At 37.7% G+C, this 18,323-nt stretch overlaps 1 protein-coding gene and 1 long non-coding RNA gene across 4 annotated transcripts in view; one reads left to right on the top strand and one right to left on the bottom strand.

Moving 5' to 3' along the window:
* ENTPD6 (ectonucleoside triphosphate diphosphohydrolase 6) overlaps positions 1–18,323 on the bottom strand; it is a 54,409-nt gene that overhangs the window by 18,336 nt on the left and 17,750 nt on the right. Inside the window, exons 6-14 of one of the 3 annotated variants that reach the window (XM_088149023.1) lie at positions 18,053–18,128; positions 15,975–16,010; positions 15,465–15,553; positions 11,475–11,554; positions 9,690–9,754; positions 6,157–6,258; positions 4,233–4,373; positions 738–794; positions 452–564 (exon numbers count right to left, since the gene is read on the bottom strand). In XM_088149023.1, coding sequence (XP_088005149.1) covers positions 452–564; positions 738–794; positions 4,233–4,373; positions 6,157–6,258; positions 9,690–9,754; positions 11,475–11,554; positions 15,465–15,553; positions 15,975–16,010; positions 18,053–18,128 — 759 coding nt within the window. Of the gene's footprint in view, positions 1–451; positions 565–737; positions 795–4,232; positions 4,374–6,156; positions 6,259–9,689; positions 9,755–11,474; positions 11,555–15,464; positions 15,554–15,966; positions 16,011–18,052; positions 18,129–18,323 lie in introns of all 3 variants that reach the window. The other 2 variants (XM_088149031.1, XM_088149028.1) reach the window with 2 other exon arrangements.
* The window catches only part of LOC148217173 (uncharacterized), a 28,820-nt gene that overhangs the window by 2,175 nt on the left and 8,322 nt on the right, over positions 1–18,323 (top strand). The window contains exon 2 of the long non-coding RNA XR_015797570.1: positions 11,024–11,124. This is a non-coding gene — a long non-coding RNA (uncharacterized LOC148217173). The remainder of the gene's footprint in view (positions 1–11,023; positions 11,125–18,323) is intronic.

Genomic DNA, 18,323 nt, shown 5'->3' on the forward strand with positions numbered 1-18,323 from the left:
AAGAAGAAAGAATCTTTCTTGGCTGCAATATGTGAATCTTGCAAAATCTAAAACTGTGCAGGTAGTGACTGATGGGAACAGTCAAAACAAATTCTGTACACTTTAAAATCAGAAATTTTATTTTGTGCATTTAAGACTATTGTACGTGATTCATGGTGGGACTGCAATCTCTGGGGCACTGCTGCCCTCCTTCCGGTGCCTCTTTAGGGTGCTTTAGTCTGTCTCTTCCCCACCGTCTCTACCTCCCCTTCTTTCATCTTTCTCTAACTCCAACTCATGTCCCAAAATTCTAAAAGAATAAATCATATTTGCAAAGTTGATACGTTATTACTTTTGAAACAAACTGCCTTAATTTATTTTTGGTAGATGTCTGTGGAAAAAAATTTGGGATACCCCTTTTCCTCCATTCTTAGTACTTTCAACTCTCAATACTGTCATTAAGAATTATTACCTTGAGAGTGTGATTCTTGGGAAAGCCCAGTTCCTTCAGCAGCAGACTGACATAGGTGAGATCCATGCATAAGAAAGGATGCTTTTCTTGCTGAATCTCCATTGTTTTACACACTGGGTAATTAAAAAATCAAACAAGTGTAAAAGCAGACCGTTAGTACAACTATTTCCAGAAAAACACTTCATTTGCTTCTTCTCAGGCACTAAAGAGCCTTTGTTGGGCTGAATTTCACAAAACTTCCTTAGGTCCTGAAGTAAGCATACAACCAAAAGTACTAATGGCTTACCTTTCTTGGCTGCACTTTCAAACATCCTGACTGACAGGATCCCTCCTTCTTCCTTATCTAAAGAGAGAGAGGAAAAGAAAACCAGTTCTTACATTCTACAAGCACAGAAAAAGAGCAGTGTTGGCAAAACAGCTGCCGTTCTGTTCTAAATGATTAATAAATGGTTAAGTAGTCAGCGCTGTATGCATTTCAGGCACAGCACTTTAGACTTAGTGCTCATTAAAAGAAAAATGTGTTTTAATTTTAGACTACAAGACATTTTTTTAATGATGGTTTAAAGTAATATCTTCAACAGGGAAAAAAACACCCTGCAATATTCATAGAATTACAGAAATGAATAGACATTCAATTGGAATCTTCCTGTACTTAAGATTTCCATGCTCTGAGAGAGATCTTTGAAAATTATTACACTACAGTAATCAACAAAATAATACAAATATCACATTAAAGAATGAGCATAATCCTTATACTTTTCTGATTACTGTGACTCAATCACATCAAGTCTCATTTAGTCCAGTTAAAAGAATAACCAAATAAAATTCCAAACTCATTTATAAGTGAAATAAAATTAGGATTTCACCTACAAATAAATAAAGATTTCTGGTCTATCTGTAAAGCATAGAATGTCATTAGCATAGAGCAGAATCATATACTCTGCAATAACTGTAATTCCACTTACATTTGAAGAATTTGCAATTATGCAGGCAATAAGTTCTAAAGCCCCCTTAAGAAAATGAAGGGGAAGATAAAAAGCTTTCTCTGCATTGAAATAAATTATAACTGCTGGGTAATGAACCTTGCAAAAAGGGTGGAGCATCAATAGGTCCTCTCAAGATGCCCAGTCTGGACAGGCAGATTCTGTCCTGCCCAGACACTGCCTGATATACCTTTGTGCTACACTGTATAGGCTTTAAAGATAATAATCAGCACTTTGAATTCAGCCCAGAAGGATACTAATAATCAATACGGTGACTTCAGGATTGGCATTATTCTATGCTGCTGGGATATTACAAATCCAATAATATAATTTGTGTTTGGATGTGCACCAAAAAGTTTGATTCAAATCACTTACACAGTTCACTGACATATTATACAAATGCTGAAAACAATTGTTTACTGGTTTGTGAGAATCTGTGGATGGATCTCATAAATTCAGAATACTGACCATCTAATCTGACAAAAAGTTTTAATAGACTACCTTCTCCAGCTGTTATTTCTTCTTCAAGCTAATTAAAACTCCAATACCTCTCACATGTCTAGAATTATCACTTATTGTAAATCTCTTTCACCCAAACTTTCTGTAAAACTCCTAATTTTAGGAAGAATGTGAGGTAGAATATAAATATACAAAAATTTTAGTTCCCATCTTCTTTAACCTAGCTAAGACTTGCTAGGCAGGAGATTCCAAAACTCTAACATTCCATGTTACAAAGAACACTAATGCTATTGATATTAAAGACAGTGAGCAAGAGAAATGGCATACACTCTATTTATCTATACCATATATGGATTTCATCCAAAAAACCAGGCCAAATTATGTGAAAAATATGTCCATGTGGTTGGTTTCTTTCTCTTTCCTATGCATTATTTTGGCACACATTTGATCTATCAAGATCATTTTCAATTTTGTTTCCTTCTAGAATATTAGCTATTCCATACAGTTTTGGATCATCTACAATTAAGATGAACATTCCCTACATCTACCTCCCAGTCTATACTTAACTAACTTGCTAATCAGAATGTCACGGGGTAGTTGATCAAACTTTTTGCTGATCAACTTATATTATGTTCATAGAATTCATAACCTTAGCCTGAGAAAGAGGCACTTATTGGCCATCACTCTTGCACAGTACCTTCCCAGATGAATGGACTGAGCACTGCCCAAAGTTAAGAAAGCATTCGCATTCACTGACAATATTTTCAGCACCTGTTTGATAACATCTGATTTCTGACAAGAAATGGTTAAAAATACAGTCTTGAAAAAGTGAGGCTGTAAAGCATGTCTTCTGTGAGTTGTAATAAATAACTGGCAGCTGATGCATGATGTATTTCAATAACTTAGGATAGCATGACTTTTCAACTATGATATGCATTAACCTGTGCACTCTATTGGCATTTGGACAAACTAATGCTGGGATCCTGTCCTTGCAGATTTTTCCCTCAGGAATAGATTTGTCATGTGCAGAAGCCTGAATGTCTTAGGAACAGAATGCCAGAACAAACCAGTCTTATCTGCATTGTAAAACTGGAACATATCAGGCTTTCCTCTACGAGTTTATTAGTTTCTCTAAAATAATCTTCTATGAGTTCATTCAACTTTATTCTCAATGGCTTTATTTCTTCTACTGACACACCCAAGGCCTCACCAAAGGTTCATTTGTGGACTACGCTATGGCATATTTGAAAGCACCCCAGCTATCTATCACTGGCTTGGAAAATTATATTTATCTGCTTGCAATTCCGTAGGCTGATGATCTTAGTTCCACTCCTTGCACGTTTACACCACAAAAATATTGCTGAACATACTACTTTTGCATAATTTTTATATATTTTTAAGTGGCAGTGATTGTGAGTGATTTCACACCACCAATGATGTACTTACTTACAAGACATGGAACTTCAGTTTATCTTTGGCTTTGTGAATATCAAATATACTATGTTTTTTAAACAAGCAAGTGCAATGGGCATTTTGGAATCTAGTTTTGCAATCAGGTCCAACTTTTCTCTGATCTTCAAATTCTCTCTCAACCTTTTTTTTACACCCTCATTGAAGGCCATGGTAGACAATACTCTACCTTTCAATATTGAGTGGCTTCAACCTGTAACCCTAACCTCTGCGCTGCCTTCTGGGTCCATGGCCTCCATGGCTGTCATGGGCTTATCCCAAGTAATGTCTGGCCTGGTGCATTCATTGGCCCTCTTTTTTTTTTACCTTGGAGCAGTTGGGGGATGATCTGGATATGGAGAAAATTACATCTGGTGTTTTGCCACGGTGAAATCATCTCCTAGTCCAGATGAAACAAACTGCTACCCAGGACAAATAGATTTATTACATATATATTCTCTTCTATTGGAGACTTATTACCACAGGCTGTCTCAGGTACATATGGATCTGGAGGGATTCTGGTGGATGCGTAGGAATTTCCTAATAATCTTGTAGGCAGTACCATTGATTGCTTGATAAGCTTGACATGCTGCCCACTGCTGCTTTAGAATATCACTCTAATCTTAACAAGATTTTACAAGTAAATAAGGATTTGAGGTTAGTTAAATTACTGATATTTAAGCCTTGTTCAGCATGTATGGGAAGAATCTCTGAAAGCAGAGAGAAGAAACCTAAATTGGATTCTTGCTTCTCCTTGCTTTGGCCATTAGTATTAATGCCCTGCGGGAGCTCTTAGATTATCTGTTATTACATTTGTGTTAACTAAAGCCAACTTTATAATATGAGATTCACGCTGTCTTCATTTCTAATTAAAAAACTCCCAAAGTTACCTATTAAACCAGCATCCACTGCCAAGTCATAATAGTAGGAAAAAGCATAGAAATCCAAGTCCCTCATACTGGCTGTCTCATGAATTTTCTTGTTGAGCACTTTTGATATTTCATTATGACATGATTCAAAAAGAGACCTTCCTAAAAGAAAAGGGAAAAAAAGACTCTAATGAAATTCAGATATGTGAGATTTATCACTTTTCAGTATATTTAGCAAATAGTTATCAATTAGCATCAAGTAGGAAACAAGCAAAGATACAGGCCATTACACGGCCGTTACAACATTGTATAAGGAGGAGGATGGAATGCAGAAATAGTATGTAATTGTTTAAGTAAGCATCCATTGGTGGAAGCGGCTAGGCTCTGGAGCACCCTTCCAAGAGAAGTTCATCTCTCCCTAACTAACAGTCTTCTATGAATTAATGAAGACTTTCCTTTTAAAGCAGACCTTCAGTATATTATTGCACATTTTATATTTTTACACTTTTTGAATTCGTTGATTGTTGCGGCCCTTTGTGGTTTATACTTGTCCTTTGTTAGATCAGTGCATTAGACTTTGTTCTGAGCTGCCTAAAAAGATATATATTAACTGTTATTATGAGCTGCCTAGAGGGAATAAAATGTCTCCACTGATACAAGAACAAACTTTTTATATTGTCGAAGGCTTTTTGGAATTGTGTTTGGAAAACACAATTTCCAAACAATCTTCAGACCCACCAGAAAAGTACAAGAAGTGCTAAAATCAGCAAAAGACAAAAGGGATCCCCTCACCGCCGCAGGAGTATACCGCATACCATGCAGTTGCGGGCAAGTATACATCGGGACCACAAAACGCAGCATCCATACCAGGATAAAAGAACACGAAAGACACTGCAGACTACAGCAGCCAGAAAAATCTGCAGTAGCTGAACATGTTCTCAAGCACATTGGACACAAAATCCTTTTTGAAAACACAGAGATACTGGACAACACCAACAGCCGCTATACCAGGCTATACCGGGAAGCCATTGAGATGAACAAACACCAGCACAGTTTCAATAAAAAAGAGGAGAGTCTAAAAATCAACAAAACCTGGCTACCAGTCCTGAAAAATACAGCCTGCAAAAGGTCAACAAACTCAGCTCAACCACCAGGACATGTGAACACAATGAACTTGCTAATCACCCCCAGCAGCCCCTTGTTAGCAATTCAATAGAAGAAAAAACCCTGCCTAATCCCCAGGAAGATACACACAGATTCTGACACCAAAACAAGCAGCCACTCACAAGCCCCCCCCTTCCCCCCCCCCAAGATCTCTATAAATACCCACAAAAGGGCCAGATCACCCTGGGCACAGAGAGAACTGCTCCTGTTTGTGCTCCTGCACTCTGAAGATGCCGGTCACAGGTGCTGGCGAAACGTTAGGAAACAAAACTTCCAGAACACGGCCACACAGCCCGGAAGACCCACACCAGCCAAACTTTTTAGACTTACTCCTGCACTCAATCCTAAAAATGAAGTATTTCAGAAAACTATCTGATTCTTGGGACCATATCTGGCAAGGAAGAGAAGGTAGGAAAAAAAGACCCTGTATAACTGTTCTTACTCTCAAACATCTTTAGATCAGCACAATAAAATTCTCCCTTGTGTATCTATGCATTCTATCACAAATCACTTTGGGATCAAACAGTATTAAAAAGCTGACATATCACCTTAAATATTTCTATAAGTAACCCCATTGCTGTGATTGTTTTCAAACAGTAATCCTTACTCATGAGTGTGACTGTAGAAGTTCAGTAAAACTGGCACAAAGGGGCAGGAAGTTCTATATGGGCTCCTCTAGAGGAAGAATTTGTATGAATGTAGTTAAAGTTTCCATTCAAAAGACCCATTTGCAAAAGTCAAGTACTTCTGCAAAAATAAAGAAGTGATGGGGTCACTGTACCTGTTTTCTGCCCTTTAATTCTGTACAGTATCTTGGCATGTTCCCATTCCCCTTGATAATTAAGTGATAAGCAGGGACTTGCTAGTTCTTCACCTTCTTTCACTGTTAATAGGGAAAAATACAGAGAGAAAGAGTCTGCTTGAGATACAATTATTTCTAATAGGCAAACAATTTTCCCACCTCGTTACTCCCAATGTAATGTTTTCTATTTTATAATTGAATGTACAGCTATCAATCAGACATAGGTCCAGGGTAATAAGCAAAGCTAAGATCCCTAATTCTCCAAAGATGGAATAAAAGGTAAACTCTCCTTTGAGTCAAACTAAATGTAGTTCTTTTAACAACAATACAGTTGTGGTTACTATTGCCTTCTTCCACCATCAGTTTAAGTTTCCAATCTAGCCTGAAGCACATTTCCTATTGCTGACATTACCAATAGACTTCCAGATTCAATTTAAGGCCTCAGGGTATTAATAGTTAAGGCCAGGTCTGTTTACAGTAAGACCATCTTCATCCATGACTTGGTATTGAATCAGGCAGCAGACTTGACATGTATTACTGAAACCTGGCTGCATGAGGTAACAATGTAGCCTTGTCAGAGATCTGACCTACCAGATTTCAGTCCTCCATCTACTCTGACACCAGAGTAAGGGAGAAGAGATGGTTCTGATAATTAGAAATATCTTACTGGTGGTCAGGGGAGCTGCTCCTGAGATATAAGTGTGTGAGTGCCTCTATGTTAGGCTAGGTTGTAGAGACAAGCTTGGGAACCTGCTGGCATAATGACTGTCTTGCTGCCTGGCAGAATCCCTCCCCAAGATACTGAAGTGGGTTTCCAGACTGATGGGGGAGAATCCCCACCTGCTGGTGCTTGGGAATTTTAATCTGCCAAGCCTAAGAGCCTGCTCTGAGAAGGCTCAGGAATTCAGGTCTTCCACAGCTTGTCTCAGGTAGTCTAGGCCTGACCCACATTAGCTGTTACACCTTGGACTCTGCCTTTGTCTCTGAGCAGGTGGTTGGTGATTTGGAGGGGGAGGGGATATCCAGATATCCAATGGAGCCAATTGGTTTCCAACAAGCACTTGGGGAGTTCCCCAGCTCTCTGCCAGGCAGTTTTGTCCACTACCTGGTATTTCCTGCAGCAGGAAGTGAACTACACACTGGACAGCACTGCCCCCAAGCAGCCTCTTGGAAGCAGATCCTAATTGGTGCCTTGGTTTTCTGAGATCCTTCACAAAATGAAGTGGCAGAAAATATGCCTAGATGCTGCTGGAGGAAGACTTGAAATGAATCTGATTGAGCACAGGTATGTGCCCATGTTTGGACCTACACCTTGGCAATAAAGGAAGCGAAGCATGTTTATTTCTCCTCTGTTATTGGGTCAATAGGCTGTCATTGAACAGCCTTATTTAGGATAACCAAATCCCTACAGGGAGGGGGCAATTTGTAGATCTTTCATCTGGCCACTAACCAATTTGCACAATACTTCACTGGTAAAGATGCTCAGATTCACCGAAGCCTTCACCCAGCATGGGCAAAGCGGTGACTGGCGCACTGTTTTGTGATGTTACCAGTATTCCTTTTGGTCTGTGACTTCTGAGGAAGTGGACAGGGCACTTTTTAGATTGTCTGCCACCTGCCTTTTAGACTCCTGCCCATCCTGGCTGCTGCAAGAAAGGATGTGGCTACCTGGATCCAGGAGATTATGGGAGAAGGAGTTCCCAGCAGCTTTGAAAGAGGTTATCCCTGGATCTGGGGATTTTGAGTAGCTATTATCTGGTCATCAACCTTCCCCTTTTAGGGAAATTTGTTGAGACAGTAGTAGTATACCAAATTTACAGCACCCTAGATGAAGTAGATATCTGGACCCTTTTCAGCTGCATTGAGATAGGACAGAGATGGCACTGGTTGCTCTCCTTAATGACCTGTGTCAGGAGTTAGAGGAGTGTAGTGCACCCCACCCCTTATCCTTTGGACTTCTTGGTGGCTTTTGATACCATTGACTGTGGTATCTTACTAGACCACCTATGTGGGTCAGGGATTAGAGGCACTGTTTTTCAATGGTTCCACTCCTTCCTTAGTGGATGGTTTCAGTCAGTGATGGTGGGGGGAGGAGAGGTCAGCCAAATGGCTTCTGACATGTAGAGTGATACAGAGGTTGATCCTCTCTCCCTTGCTTTTTAACATCTATATGAAGCCTCTGGGTGAAGTAATCTGTTGGTTTGGGGAGCAGTATTATCAATATGCTGATAATACCTAACTCTACATCACCACCCTGGGCCATAAATGAGAATCTGTGGTGTTCTTTCCCAGTGCTATAACGGTCTGAATGGGAGAGAACAGAGTGAAGCTGAACCCAAATAAGATAGAGTTATTATCTTTGTATCAGAGTTTTCTTTCAACACCAGTGTTATCACTGGATGAGTAGGCACTACCAATGAAAGAGCAGGTTTGCAATTTGGGGGCTCTTCTAGACTCATGACTCCTGTTATAGCAGCAGACTGTGACAAGTGTAGCTATTGCAATCATACTTGACGTAGAAGGACCTGGTTATAAGCTCTCATCGCCATCTGGATAGACTATTGTAATGTGCTTTACATAGGTTTGCTCTTAAAGACTATTCAAAAACTGTAACTGGTCCATAATGTGGCAGCCTGTATATTTCCTGATTTCTGGCAACAGGAACATATGACACCAATTTTGTGGGCCCTGTAATGGCTACCAATAAATTTCTGGATACAATATTCAGTGTTGTTCTTATCCCTTAAAGCTTAAAGCTTAAAGCCCTTCAAGCCTTGGCACCTGGGCATGTACAGGACTGCCTGCACCAGAATCGGCCCAACCTATATGATCTTGTAGGGAACAGCTGCTAGTGATCCTGTACTTCTAGGAGGTAAAGGGAGCCCTGGCTAAGTGATGCTTCTTTTCTATGGCAGCACTGCTGCTTCAGAATGGCCTTGTCTCGGCAATCAGACTTGACCCTTCCTTACAGGCTTTAAGGACATTATTGAAAACCAAATTAATTCAAAGGGCATATTCTTTATTTACTGCGTTGCATCATTTTTATTTTTTTTTCATCTTTTTTGTTATTGATACTTTTTACCATTGATGTTTAATTGTTACAGACATGTGTACCCTGAAAGCTGCCAAGACTCATCAGAGTGATAGATACATAGAAAGATACATACACAAACACATACACATCCATCCATCCATCTTGATGGTCTATCTCCCAAGTACTAACCAGATCTGACCTTGCTTAGCTTTTTCAAGATAGCCAAGGCTGATGTTCATAGTCTATTTTCTAACTACACATACGGTTATTTTAATCGAGTTTGATCTGTTTTAATTATCTTTAAATTATGTTTTATTATGTATTGCATCTAATACTTTGAAAGAAGAGAGAAAGGAACTAATCGATTTTAACTGGGTAATATTATTCATATGTCACTACTACTTGGAATGGTGAACATATGAAATAAAAAAGCAATTTAGAATCCCTGTAGATCATTCAAATAATATATAATACTTACAGGCTTGTCCTTCAACTCCTCCTAAAATTGCAAGTCTTGCTGACATTAATCCAAGTCCCAAGTAACTAGACAGATTGAGAGAAGCATGATCAAAATAATTCTGATAAAGACTAGATTCTTTTTTGTTAGGTAGTACCTATAAAGTACAGAGTATCTACCAATGGTTGACTATAAATAACAGATACAGAATGCATTGGATTTTGTAGCCACTGAATTGTGAAGCAGTCAAAAAACTTGAGGTCACTTTATTGCAGACTACAGGAATACAAGTGTTGAATATATGAGAAAGGAGAGATTATTTTGAATGTGGCAGATCTACTGGAAGTCCAGTTTGCACCTTGCAGTTATTCTAATACTTGTAATAATAATTTTATGAAAAATATGACTAATTTTCTATTTTTTTTCCTAAATTCCATTTCACAGTTTCAGTTATAGACACTTAGTTTGCTTTCACACCATACATTTTAAATGATTAGAAAGGCCAAGTGGTGAAATGCACTTTGGGCCTTTTTAAAACAAACTTCATCACTTAATAGTCAACTAACTTCATGGTTACTAAAAAAAAAAAGCATCATGAAACTGATTCAAGAAGAGTCAGAAAGTAAATATATTGTATTTCTTATAATAATGAAAAAGAATTACCTTTGATGGCATCCTAAGATCAATGTTCAATAGGTCTTTATTATAAGATGGCTGAACCTTCTATAACTAACAATGGTATGGTAGCATGCTGAATTTGAATTGCCCATGATCTGCTATTATTTCCCCAAAAAGCTGCCCTTGAAGGAAGGAAAAGATACTTTTGAAAAGTATGGGAAAGGTACTACAAATATTTAACATACCAATGTGGCCAGCACCTTTCTGCAAATTTATGCTTTGTTTTTTTGGTTCCTGGGCCTCCTGGCTTACAGAAAGCTATTTGAAAAATCTGATCTACATTGTTGCCCAGCCAATCTAAATTGCTCAGACTTTTTGGGGAAACAGTGTCAGAGATATGGGCTATAAAATGTGCTATGAAAAAAAAATCCATTTCAAACAAATTTGGTAGTTTCAAAGCTTGTTTCTAAAGTGATTGGGCTGTGATAACAGAGGGGGCTTCCTGCTTGCCAAGGATGGTAATTTCCACACTAGATATTTATGGCATCTTCTAGTCATCCAACCATCACTGTGCCAAAAGAACAGTAATGTGGGCAGACTTTACATATTACAATGATGGGTGGTTGTTGGCCATAACATGGTGCTATGAAGAAGATGTAAGTCACTAATGCAGAAATGACTTATGCCATGGCATTATCTAACCTATCTGCTATCCCCTCTGGTTTCCTGTTTTATAGGAGTCAAATAAGCCATCGATTTGTTGCTACTCTAGAATGCCCTTGAGGTAGATTCTTAGAGCCCTGCATATATCTAGTCTGTGCCAACTCCAGTCTTGTGGGTGAGTATAATCTAGACAAAAATTGAGCAGCACAATGTCTTGTTCCAGATTAAATTTATAACTGACTCTGGGCATGAAGAGGGGTTTGATCTTAACATTACCTTATTTTAGATCCTGTATAATTGAGAGCACCTCTAATTCTCCCAGCTTTGTAACCATGTTTAAGGCTATCAAAAAGGCTACTTTCCAGAAACATACAGTTTGACTAGAGATGCCTAAATGTTTACATGCAACTATGTATTAGATACTTTTATAAGCAATGAATTACTATGAATATTTAACAAAATTTAACAATCTTTTAAAAAATAATTTACTGCACTATGTGAAAAAAGCTGTTTCTGGCAACTAACCTGTGTGAATCCAGTTTATACACGGTATTAAACAAATTAAATGAAGTCATGTGTTCAGTAGTTGAGTTCTCCACAGATGTCTGTAAATAAACAGAAAACCTCATCTTGATATTCCATGAAAAGAAAATAGAGCAATGTGGCTGGAGAGCTACTAAATAGCTATATTTAAATGTTTTTAAAATTGTATGTTACACCTCTATGCATCATGGTCAGAACAATCTCTGCTTAGAAAGAGACAATAGAAAGGAAAACAAAAGACCAGAACATCTCCTCACCAGCAATCATCACCCAGATAAGCAGAGGTTACCACCAAGATTAAACCCAGACAAACAATAAAGCAATAAACAGTACCCTAATCAAGGAACTACCAAGGGAAAAAAAAAACACCCCCACCAACACTGGCAGGGCATGCCACAATATATAAACAGAGAGCAAACCCCATCCCATCCTAGCACCGAAGATGTTACCTAGCCAGGTAACGAAACATTTGCAAGAAAACAACCAGGCTCAGAGAACCCCAAGGACTCCACAGTTCAACCCTGAGCTGCATATATTTGCTTCTATTGGAATAATTCTTGGTTCTAACATGTCCATATATAGTATTGCTTCATACATTGTCATTTGTTCTTTAAACTTGTCCCCTCTTTCTTTTTAAGGCTCTCATCAATCATTCAAGCACAACTTTCTGTTTTCCCTTTCCTTGTGACTCATTTATCCTTCCTTCACATATTTGTTTTGCAATTTTCATCCTCATTCATTCTCTATGAATAAACAATATACAAATTCTTCTGGTCACCTTTATATTCAACCCACATTCCATAAGCACCCATTCATTTCTCTTATTCTTTATTGTATTTTACCTTACCTACTTCTTAAGTAACCTATTCCCACTGCATCAACTTACTTTTAAATTTCTCCTGACATACCCAACTTTATATATAACAAAAGAGATGCATGCTCGTATACAGAGCCATTTACGCTTCTTTTGAGAAAATTTCTCACAACAGACCACATATTACTTGTTACATTTCTACCAGCATTATATGTTTTAACATTTCTTAATCCATTTTTCAGTCTTAAGTAAATATTATACCAAGCTAAACAAATCCATTTACTGGCCTTAGTTTTTAACTATGTTTGCATTATTTGCAATCACACTATTTTCCCTGTGAAAGACTGCTAGCGTTTTTCTCATCCACAGCCTCTTTCACTTCATCATTCCACCCAGCATCCGTTTTTACACTTTCCATTAGCGTAACTCCACGTGCTTCTGTGGCCTAACAAAATTATTTTCAGACATTGTTTTCCTGCTATCCTTTCATGCTTGTTTTTCTTTCACTTTTCTTTCATGGCCATTTTTCCAAAGATCCACTTGACACCCCCAAATAATGAACCGTCCCATATTCAGAACATCTTATTAGCCTTGTATTCTTCACTAATTCTCTCCGTCCATTATAAGTAAGCAAGTCATTCCTGCATTTTTGTTTGCCTGATGTACACATGAATATACAGATATTTGAAATAAACAGGACATTTTTAAACTAGGTGCTCACTGAACAGTCACTGTTCTCATTCATTCTTGGTCTCTGAATGTCCCAGTCACATTTTCTATAATTTTTCTCATCTGTCCATCCATACCAGCTAGCAGAACAACTTTTCCCTCTGGATCATGTTTGTTCAGAATGTTGTATAATACCTTCTCAAAACTGTTTCGCTATCCCCATTCGTTGGAGCATAACGTTTACTAACCTATGGATCCCTACTTTCATACATATCCATAATTAATTAGATGAAACCAATTCATACTTTTGGTAACACATTTAGCTCTTTCATTCATAATTATACCCTAGACCTTCACTTCCCTACATCAGCACCACTCTGCAAGACTGGACTACATTCATTCAGATCTAATTCAATCCTTGTTTTAGTGTTAAAATTTTCCTTTGTTTTGTTCATCTGTTATTTCATGCTCTTTACCATTTAATCCTTTTACATTCCAAGTTGCAATCTTCCATATGCCACAGTTATCAGATGGGTCTCTAGATACTGACCTCCACCCCCCATCAGACTACAGTCAATTGAGTCTTTCACATAATGCTTTTTAGTAAGATAGAGAATGGGTAAATTAAGTAATCAGCCTTAAGCTCAGCTGTAACTTAAGTATAATTATTTTTATTGTATTAAACCAGCCAATTAACTAGTGGTTGTCTTATCATACTATATTTATTGTAAATCTAATTAACTAGTGGTTACGATTGGCAACTAAGAATGGCGGTCATGTGACAAAGAAATTCAATACAGGTAGTCCTCAGTTAACAACACTAATTGGGACCGGAATTTCTGTCACTAAGCAATATGGTCATAAAGCGTGATGTCACGTGACTGCATTGCTTAGTGATGGCAATCCCAGCATTCTCTGTTGCTGTTGTTAATTGAGAATCACAGGTCATTATGTGAGGACCTTCTTGCAACTTCCTGCCAGCTTCCAACAAGCAAGGTCAGTGGGAAGCTGGCAAGAAGTTGCAAGTCCCAGGCGGCTCGCAAGCAGGCTGGCAGGTAGGTAAATGGCTGCTGCTGGGTGTAGGAGGATGCGTGAGGGGTTGGTGCAGCACACAAGGGTGCAGTGGAGCTTGGGCTGGCTGCTGCAGGATGTGGGTGGGTGTGCAAGAGGCCAGCGCAGCACAAACGTGGCAAGGTTTGGGGTGGCTGCTGCAGGGTGCACTAGGGGTTGGCATGATGTGAGCATGGTGGGGCTTGGGGTTGCCGCTGCAGGATGTGCAAGGGGCTGGTGAGGCAAAGTGCGGTGCAAACATGGCTGGGAGTGGCTGCTGCATTGTGGGGAGACTTACCTGAGTGACTTGAGAATTTCCCTGCTCACTTCCCATTGACTTTGCTTGTGGGAAGCCAGCAAGGAAGGCTGCAAATGGCAATCATGTGATTGCGGGACTGCAACTGCCATAAGTGCGAGCCGGTTGCCAAGTGCCCAAATTGCGATCACATGACTGCAGGGGTGCTGGGACAGCCAGAAGTTCGAGGACCAGTCATAAGTACCACTAGTTCAGTGCCGTCGTAATTTTGAACAATTGCTGAACAAGTGGTTGTTAACTGAGGACTACCTGTAATAGGGCTAGTTTAACACTTCCACAAATATGATTGCATAGTTTGAAGCCTCCATAAATTCCATTTGATTGTTATTTTTGCTCAAAGGTTACCTGACTACCTGCCATGAACCAATGTAGTTGGAGGCAGCTACGCATTTAAGTATAATGGGGAGGCACAACATAGCGGTCCCCTTCCTTTTTATACCCTCCAGTCACTATTTCTGACTACATCTCCTCTGTTGGCAAAGGGAGGCATGCATGTTCCTAAACAGAGCAAGAGGCATGCTGAGGAAAGGAAGTAACTGGCAAAAATGTTGCCTCTCAGCCCCTGGTGGCCAGGAGCTTCTAGCAGCCAAAAGCAATGCTGCCAGAGGGGCACTAGAGATGTGCTGCCTGGCAAAATTTTCCCAGCTTGATACTTGTAAATGAATGAATAAAAAAATTAAATGGCAGGTACTACAATTTTTGTTAGTTCCTAAGATCTGCGGACATCATTATAAGTCTCTATCAGACCTATAGCAATATACCAGAGAGATTATTTGGGTAATATCTAAATTATATAATCTTGGATTTTAGGTAACATCTATGGTCATTTATATAGCCATTATGAACCTTGCGCAATTGTTCAATATTGGAAGTCATATATCTAAAAGTAATAGCCGCTGACAGCCTTTCTCCTCTTGAATAGAAATACCTACTAGCATTAAATGTCAACAGTGAACAGTTAATTATGTTTTTACTTGAATACAAATTTTGAATACACACTTAAGCTGGCATGGTTTTATACCCCAAATCAAAGTTGAAGCATATCAGCAGAAACAAAAAAGCAGAAAAAAATCTGGTGATTTGTTGAAAGAATTGAAATAAAAGGGACTTGTATTCTTCTTACTTCGGTGCTTGGGCGAAATGTGATTTGAGTAGATCCACCACCTAAATCTAGCATTCCTACACATTTCTTCGTTGGATTATTCAAGCTATCTGAAATGCATCATTTGATAAAGTAAAGTTAATGGAATGTTTATTCAAGAAATGTAATTATTTTTACAAACAATTCCAAGAAAAACACTTGTACCTTGCCTATATTATCACATATATATAAATCAGATTTATAATTCAAAATAACAAACAATGAACATAAAGTACATGAAAATGTTTTAATTTCTTTCATTTGCTGAAATATATTTAAAGTAAGCATAGATTTTAAATTTAAACTGTAACTTGAGTTTTACTTGAAGCAACTGTAGTTACAGTCTTATTTTCTGGGAACTGCTACACTGAACACAATGGTACTTATGTGAATCTTGTAGTTTGATATAGCAAATATTATTCTGAACATTTAGAGAGAACATAATTTGGATTATATAATGTAAATGTAATACAAATGTACTTACAAACATACCTGTTAAAAAATTGATTGTGATCCATGCTGAAATACCTGGTTTTAAAAAAATTGCAATTACATACATATAACCAGATCAGTTTTCAGTGATTTATTTATCAATAAGAGCAAATTTATTTGGTCAGAATCACTCAAAGCAGGATAAGTGAGAAAATGGCACAGGAGAGAAATGCTTGTTGCAAAATTAGGATATAGGTATCTGAATGAACACTAAATGGGGTCTAGGTTTCAAACTGGTTTCAACTGTACCAGAAAAAGAGCTGAATCTGTAGAGGAAAAGTTTATAGAAAAAGTCAATTCAGTGTGGTATTTACAAGCTAGGAACACACATAAAAGATCTTAGCTAACTTAGAGCAATGGTATACATATACACTTTTTTGCACTCACATATTTGCATACGGAAATGATCACTATGAATTTATTCAAAGCATCTGCTAGAATAAAGTACTGTATAGTATAGAAAATTCTTTTCCCTAGATTGTATCCATTAAAGTGTACAACTAGTATTACTTTCTGTGCCAATACTGTGTGTAGCCTACAATTCAAAATAAAGTAAAAAATTAAGTGCAGTACAAGCTGAAAAACTTATCTACAGGATTTTGCCTCAACTTGTACTTCCAGTCTTAGAACATGTAAAGTCTAAAAGCAAGTAAAGACTAAATGAAACTACAAACAATACATTTCATTAGCTGAACTGATTGCTCATATTATTCTTACTTGAACCTGCTTCATTCTGTGGAAGATGGATACATGGGGTTGTGCCTGGGATTGAATTCTATTTAGCTATACTAACTTTCTAAATGAGGAAGTCACTTATTCCCAGCAAGAGAATAAGGTTAGGGTACTCCTGCAGGTGCCAGGATGTGGCTAACATTGGTGCTTGACTAGACTCTGCAGGCTTTTAATAAAGGCTCTAGAGACTTCACACATTGTTTTCTGATTGAATAGATGAACTAAAACCTTGTCCCTTAGGTGACTGAGAAGGGAGTGCTGAGGAAACAGATTTTTTTCCTCCAACAATTCCCACTTACTATTACTTCATCCTTGCTACTCTTAACTTTAGACTACGTTCAGTGGAGTCAACTAGGTGTTCTCTAATAAAATTTCATGAATGCCCAGTCACCTGACAACTGAGAATTTTGCATAAATGACAGGCTGAGGAAGAATTTGTTTTTGTAGTTTTTTAAATCTGAAATGTCTTTTTCTTGCTTCAACAGGCTGCAAATGTATTAGTAGCAGCCATTTTGATTTCTATATAATAGGATGGAAATCATAGAGCAGCTTTTGGTTTCATTATGGACTACAAAGCCACTATTTCTGTACTTGAATGAGAATGACTTATTTATTTTTAACTGAAATAAAAAATTAACATTCTACAAAATTATTTTTGAAGCAGCTTAATTCAAGAATATCCAAATGTGAAACATGCAGTTTGAATGCTTCTTTTTGTTTGTTTGTTTGACATACTTATATGAAACAGGATTTTCATATTATATTACAGTGAAAAATAAGTGCAAAATTTAGCTAATGCTGCACCAGACACAAGGATCTTTCTGGCAATTCTTTTAAGTTGGTCTATGATCAGCAGAAGAAAAACACTCCTCCCATTAAAGATTTTGGGCAAAAAAAAGACACTTAGCCACAGCACTCCTTTTAAGTGAGGTGACTATTGTGAGGTAAGATTATTTGAGATTCTTCACTATTCATTTTCACTGACTCAAAGTTTCAACTATTAGTTTAAAAAGTTTTATTTAAAAATATACATAATAAAATATTTTAATATAAAAACCTCCTTTCCCAGAAGCAGCATTTGTAAGTTCCATCAATATATTAGAAACTTCCAAATATTCCACAGCCAAATAAATTTGGAAACAGTGCTTTAGACTGTTAGGTTAATGGAACAGGAATAGATTTTCTTTATATTATTCCATAAATATTTGCAAACAGTTAAAACAATGTAGAGGTATTAAACAAATGACTGTGCTTGCCCTTGGTTTCATAGAAATTCTGTCTGCCAGGAAGGTTATTGCAGAATCAAAAGCAACTGTATGAAATCACTGAAAAACAAATTCAACTACCTTCATCTGATCCATCCATTATGGAGACACAATCACTTCCTATAAAGAATGGAGACTCTTGAAAAATGTCCTTTACCTAAATTTAAAGGAAGATTAATACAAATTTAGTTAAAACTCAAAAACCACATTCTCCTTCAGAAAAGATGAAATTTCTCAGGAATTTGGTGACATTCTTCTTATGGAACAGCTTACTCTCTTATATTTAAACTACCTCCTCTCTAATGAGTTTTCATAAAGAAATAAAAACATTGCTGTGCAAGAAAGCGCCTTT

This window comes from Python bivittatus, unplaced genomic scaffold, assembly GCF_059951505.1.
Source record: "Python bivittatus isolate LINGU-HERP-01145 unplaced genomic scaffold, Pbiv_v1 ctg000020_np1212, whole genome shotgun sequence".
In the NCBI taxonomy this organism is placed as follows: domain Eukaryota; kingdom Metazoa; phylum Chordata; class Lepidosauria; order Squamata; family Pythonidae; genus Python; species Python bivittatus.